Source organism: Papaver somniferum, chromosome 10 (assembly GCF_003573695.1).
Source record: "Papaver somniferum cultivar HN1 chromosome 10, ASM357369v1, whole genome shotgun sequence".
Classification (NCBI taxonomy): Eukaryota; Viridiplantae; Streptophyta; class Magnoliopsida; order Ranunculales; family Papaveraceae; genus Papaver; species Papaver somniferum.
This window is the reverse complement of record NC_039367.1, coordinates 5,738,510-5,745,093: the sequence shown is the minus strand read 5'-3', so window position 1 is coordinate 5,745,093 and position 6,584 is coordinate 5,738,510. Positions and strand designations below refer to the sequence as shown.

The 6,584-nt window shown below is 36.8% G+C and overlaps 1 protein-coding gene across 1 annotated transcript; it reads right to left on the bottom strand.

Moving 5' to 3' along the window:
- Nucleotides 1–969: 969 nt before the first annotated feature.
- Nucleotides 970–4,706, bottom strand: LOC113318596 (AP-1 complex subunit mu-2-like). The gene is made up of 11 exons (XM_026566781.1): nt 4,313–4,706; nt 3,996–4,142; nt 3,847–3,909; nt 3,563–3,739; nt 3,379–3,482; nt 2,576–2,683; nt 2,332–2,428; nt 2,151–2,248; nt 1,909–2,050; nt 1,627–1,749; nt 970–1,392 (listed from the first exon to the last, which is right to left on the bottom strand). Exons 1-11 carry the CDS (start codon nt 4,439–4,441, stop codon nt 1,294–1,296), a joined length of 1,287 nt encoding a protein of 428 aa, XP_026422566.1. The 5' UTR covers nt 4,442–4,706; the 3' UTR covers nt 970–1,293.
- Between the last annotated feature and the right edge of the window lie 1,878 nt (nt 4,707–6,584).

Below are 6,584 nucleotides of genomic sequence, written 5' to 3'. Positions count from 1 at the left end.
TCATATACTATATGATTGTCTTTGTCGACGTTTCAGGCCTTATGACCCTAGCAATGGCTTTTGTTTCTCCATATCGAACTCGTGGTTGAGTAGTGCGGCATTTTCATGACAGTCAGGAGCATAAGAGGTATCACATAAGAGGTATCACGCTAGTTTTTATTTTTTATCCGATCTTTGATGCAACTCATAGGCTTCCACTCCGTAAGAAATATTCAGGGAGAATGAGGATACAAGATTCCGAGGAATGTTAGGTAGTCTTGACTGTATGCATTGGGTATAACAGGAATGCACTATTTATTGGCCCATCAATATAAGGGTCATTACCCAAAACCAATCTTATCTTCGAAGCTGCTGCTTCTTATGATTGTTGGAAATGACACGTTTTTTTTGGTCTTCCGGGTTCACAAAATAATATCAATGTTTTGCATAAATCGTTTATATTTGAAGGTCTAAAGTATGAAGTGTGTCCCACGTCCATTTCGTAATCAACATCTATCAACACGCTCATAGTTACTCCCTTTGTCCCTAATTAGATGACCTAGTTGTAGTTTGCACAATTCTTAAGGCAAAGAAAAATGGAAATTTTAGGTATTTTTTACAATTATATCCTTGAGGATAATTACTAGTAAAATTAAGAAATAATTTATCTTCTCAAACTATACAACGGATATTCATAAACTTTATCTGTATATCATCGGAAAGCATTTTAAAACACCTACGTAAAGAATATAAACATGGCAATCAGATTATACCTTTTTCTTATACTAATAATAATCAATCAAAAGGATAATTTAAATATCCTATTGTTTGAGGTCATCTATTTTGGGATAGGATTTAAAACTAACTAGGTCATCTATTTTGAGATAGGATTTAAAACTATCTAGGTTATCTAATTTGGGACGGAGGGAGTATCATCTTGCGGATGGGATTTATCCGAAAAAATAAATACAGAGTACTTGCCTTTCCTCGTACCAGAAATCTGCTCTGCAATTCAACTAAAGAATATCAACTTCACAGTAAATGATTCTTCATAGTTAATTATCACAAAAAATTGACGATAAATCTTTTATGGGTAGTCAGTGCACCCATAAAAACCACTATAGCATAAAAGAAAAACAGCAGAAAGGGAAAGAAAAAGCTTTTGCTGCACACATGCTAGGGAAGAGTGAAAAATAATAATTCATCATGGGATGAAGCTCTTGCCCTTCTGGTAGATTTAACTTCCTTCTGCAATTGCAAATTGCATGATATAATTGTGTTGCGTGGTTGAAGTAGCAACAGATGTGTAGCTTTCTAAATAACTCTCAGTTCATACTCGCCTGCCATAGTTATGTACCTCACCCATGGTAGAGCTTGGTATCCACTCTTTTCAATGATCTTAAGGTATCGGACCTAAGAGAAAATAAGTACATTGAGCAGAATATCATCAGTACTCACTATTAAAGAATATATGATACTTAAACAAAATACCTTAACTTGAAAGATGTCGAGGTTTTTCCATGCAAATGAACTACTCAAGATTAAATCAACAACCTTCAAGTGTAAAAGGGAGAATATAGCAACTACCTTCTACAAAAGTGCTACAAACCATCTAAAATAGCAACAATCAAAGAGAGCTAGAAGTACCTGTATCCCAGAGACAGTAAAATATGGTATCTCAAATTTCACACGAATAGGAGCTTTCCTTTCAGGAGCTGCTTCTTCCGCAGTTATACTGGGAAGACTGAATTCAGCTCTAAGCATGTACTCCTAAACAATTTCATTTGATCAAATAACATAGACATCATTGAATTGTAATTAATATGGACAACATCATACAAGAACAATACTGAATTGCAAACATCTAGAACTTCAATGCAGAGGATAAAAGCACGTCGGCTGGGATAGCGGTTCAAATTCTAGTATTACCTTGCCACCAGGGAAGGATTTTATTTTCCAGCACAGTGCATCATTCTCAGGTGCATATGCAGCAGAACCCATGGAAGTACGCACATTGGGATTGGTAGCATCAGCTGGTACAGGCATCTCAATCTCAACATTTGTTGCAGTGCTTTACCACAATGGTATCATGATAAACAAAAGTTAATGCTAACAGTCAAGGAACTTAAGTAGGCAAGCAACAGCCCGAGTTTTAAGATAAATAAATGTACCTACGCTCCTTGAACTGGCTCCGGGCTTTTACCATGATTTCAATACGACTTCTGGAGTGCCTTTCAATTTGAGCTTCCACCCAAATCAGAGGTTTTACCTAAAATTAACATACAAAAATCAATTTCAGTGCACTGCAGAATGAACAATACCCGACAATGATTATCAAGTGATTAGCTTAACCTGGGTAGTCAGTCTATATGTCATCAAGTCAAAAGCCCCATCAGGAGGTATGAAAGATATTGTCCTGTCATTTTCAAATCGGGCCAAGCGCACACATCTAATGGAGAGCAAAGTGCAAGAGTGCAAAGATTCCGTCAGAATATCAAATTCATCTAGATAAACACCACGTGACAAACACATGCCATGTCAAAAGACCATTTCAACCAAAGCAGAACATATCTGGAGTGAAGAGTCAGATACATACTGATGAAACTTAATATCGTCCAGGTCAATGGCTTTTCCCTTCGTTGATCGACCTTGAGCCTCCAATAGTACTCTATCATTTAAACCAAGTTTACACTCCGGCATACCACTGAAACAGATGAAGTGCGGCAAGTTTAACTTTTTCCAGTGTGTGCCAGCAGTAAATCATATAATGGATTTAAATAGGTTGAATATAGGCTGTGGCCTACTAGCAAATACTTCTCAGATTCCAGGCCTAATATAAAGAATGGACCATTAGACAGCTGTTGCAATCATCGAGCCCAAAATATCATTAGATATACATAATCTGCCAGTCAAACTTCATCCCATTCTAAAATTTATGACTTCATCTAGTTTCCCGTTTTATTGTTATTTATTAATTAATATATTTTTCATATTGCATCCTGTGCTTGCCCCGTTACTTGCAGCTAAGCCTTAAGTTACTAAACATACTAATAATATTGGTTGCCACAACATGGAAGTGTTAGGAACTTCAGAGCACCAATCATCCTAAAGACACTGTTGTAATCCACATTGGATTCAAATGGCAATCCCCATCCCCAGTTTCTACAATTGTGATATATGCTAAAATTATGTCACGTGCATCAGGTTCAAATAGCATTCACGATCTCTAGTTTGTCGTACATAATAGCACAAGCCATGACTGCTTACTGTATAATAGATAACAACAATAACACAGAGGTATGATTTCGCCATTTTGGGGAACTAAACTTGTTAAAAATATCATCGCTTCCCAACAGAGAGCATAATGAGAAGGGGAATGGCGAGTAAGACGAAACTCACCTCAAATATGTTCTCATCTTCAATGCACCGACAACATCTGACCGAATTATTTGCCCATTGCTGTTAACAAGTATATTGACACTTTCTACCACATCCAAGAATACCTAATATAAAAAAAATCTCCTTTGAGTTATCCTGTATAGCTTCTAAAGAAAATGAACAAATATGAAAACAAACAACGTACTTCGTTTTTCTTGTATCGTATTCCTTCACTCCGCCAAGACACTGCATTTGTCACAGCCATTGGAGGTCTCTGAGTGACTTCCATCCTGTAAGCATCAGTCTTGATAAATTCACTAAGAATCTTAGCTTCAGTGTACTGAGGATAACCGAAATCCATCATTTCATCAAGCAACTCATACTGCATAAACCATACAGCACCAGTACAAACTAATCAGATTGTATCACTAACTCCTACCAATCATGAAATAACTCAAACATAATTGAATAACACAAATCCTCTCTTACCACAACCACAAAATTATCTCTTAAAGACTCCTCTTCCAGCTCTTCAAAGTAGTGTTTGAAGACCTGCCATATTAGCACGGTTTACAATTTGGAGATTCACAGAAATCATGAGTTTTCATTAGAAATCAAGCATATGATAGAGATCTTACATCGACTACGCGGTGTAGAAAAAGAAGAATACTGGCAGCATTACAGTTCTGTCTTGATGCTATCATCAAGTAAACATTATTGTGTTGTAAAAACATGTATGTAACACCATTATCATATACAACTGGATTTTGAGTGTCTGGATCTCCCTGAAACAAATTACAGGAATTGAAAAAACAACTTAGATTGTAGTTTCCTCAAACTAAGCAGATCGAATTAAACCTGAACTCAATTGATACCTCAAGTATGAAGACATCAATGAAAACCTAAATATTTAACCTACAATCGAAACGACCAAAGGAAAAGAGCACGAACGAACCTCTTTTTCGATGAGCTTAGAGAAGAATTTCTCGGCTTGAACAGCGGTTACATCACCCCTAAAATCACGCCAAACAAGAACACGACCTTTAATGTCGAGAAGAAACAGCGCCGAGGCGGCGCCAGCCATTGATGCTTGGAGATCTAAGCGATCAGATCAGAGAAATAGCAATGGGATCTGATAGTAATAATCTACAGTAATGTTTAATAATAATCGGAAAGAAAGAAAACCAAGTTTGGATTATTTAATAAATGAGTTCTACGAATTTGAAAAGAAAATGAATTTCATAATTTCTTGTGGATTTCTTTCTATTTTGTTTCTCTTTTACTCCTGTGAGAATTTAGTACTCAGAGAGTCTCTCTCATTTCCTGTGCGTATCGGCAGGACTACAGTTTAACGTACGGTTGATGCGTAATACGCAACCCAAATCTGATGAGGGGGGAACCAAAAGCTTGGGTGTCGGCATACAATTACAAGGTATCAAGGCCGGTTCATTTGCTATACTAATTGGCCAGGCAAACTAACCACGCCACTGATCAAGTGGACGCTGCAAATTCGGTTTAAATCACAACAACAAATGCATATTCAGCTATTGCCACAACTTCATGACGAGGAAGATGAAGACAAAAAAAAACAACAACTAAACAACAGTATGGTGTTGATACATTCGGGTCGAATAACTGAAGCTACAGAGAAAAAAAATATCCACAAGAAAATATACATATCGAAAAAGAGAATTGTACCACCAAAAAATAATGCATGATTGTTTTCTTCACGATTGTGCGCACCCTGGTCAAGATTTCCAACATCGGTTCTACAATATCCTGGTACTTGGTGGCAAAGATTATTAATGAGTTTTGTCAGGTAAAACCTCAATTAATTCTGAGTTTTATTATAGGTCATAGTCCTGAACAAAAGAGTACTTTGTCCCTATGGATTCTAGCTTATGGGATACCTACGAATTTGAATGATAAGTATCTTCGTACGGGAAAAACAACTTCATACAAGTATATTTCATTGTTTTGCAAAGTAATGACTAATCATTTTGGTCCAAGGTATTTACAGAAACCAACCGAGGAAGATGTCAGAGAAATATTAAAGAAAAACCAGGATAAGGATTCCAAGGAATGCTAGATAGTCTTAACTGTATGCATTTCGTAAAAGAAAAAATCGGGTTCTTATACTTTTACGGTAACAGAACCCGACTATCGGGTTCGTATCGAGCGAGACGTTATATTGATATTGATTGGGATCTCATGGTATCGACCTCTTCCGGTCATCTTCATGGTTTCTTCGAGGATAAGATCTTTATCAATTCTTACGATGTCGTATGAGTGGCACGACAAGTCAGTTATGACCAAAGATGTTCTACAATTATAATACCTCCCACCTTGTCAGCTTCTTGTGACGTAAAGGCCAGATTCACCCGATTTGTTTTCCTCTCTGGTTCTCCTAATTTTCTTGATACCTTTCCTGCTCGCCGTCATTGGCAGTTTTTTGTCGGTGCCTCGTGGTTGGTGTGGCTTTTGGGTCCCTGAGGCTTATGAGATCATGAACCTTATATTCCACTTATACATGCTTTTAATTATAATAAAAATAATTATAATTGTGGAATAGAAAAGTAAATGACACATCAAGATTTTGTTAACGAGGAAACCGCAAATGCAGAAAAACCGCGGGACCTAATCCAGTTTTGAATACTCTCAGAATTAAACCGCTATACAAAATCTAATACCAACTTCGTATAGTTGAGTCTAATCAGACTACTCCTAGCTACTTAGTTCCCTCAGTATCCCTGCGCCTTCGACTTCTAGAGTCACGCACGTGAATAGCAAGTCCTTTGGATCGTATTCCAAACATCAAAGGAAGAATCTGTTTGGTGTAACCACTCTAATCAATCGTATCCCTCCGTTTAATCTAATTAACTCCTTTGTCTGGTTAGATCAATCTAACTATAACTGTCGAAATAGTCAAGTACAGATTCACACTCAATCAATATATATCTCAAAGAGAAATATAGGGAATGCCTATCTCACGCAACTAGTCAATCATATCTATCAAAGATAAATCAATTCTAGTTGGATCCCAGACGATCAAGGTTTGTGCACTAAATTCACAAGATACGAAAACTAATAAGAATTATTCTTCGTCTTCAAATCTTCTATTATCTTCAAATATTTGCAGAACACCACTTGAATCTCTTGTGATTAATCACGCACAGAACGGATTCTGTTAACAATGGATTATCACAAGATTTCTTCAGATATAACAA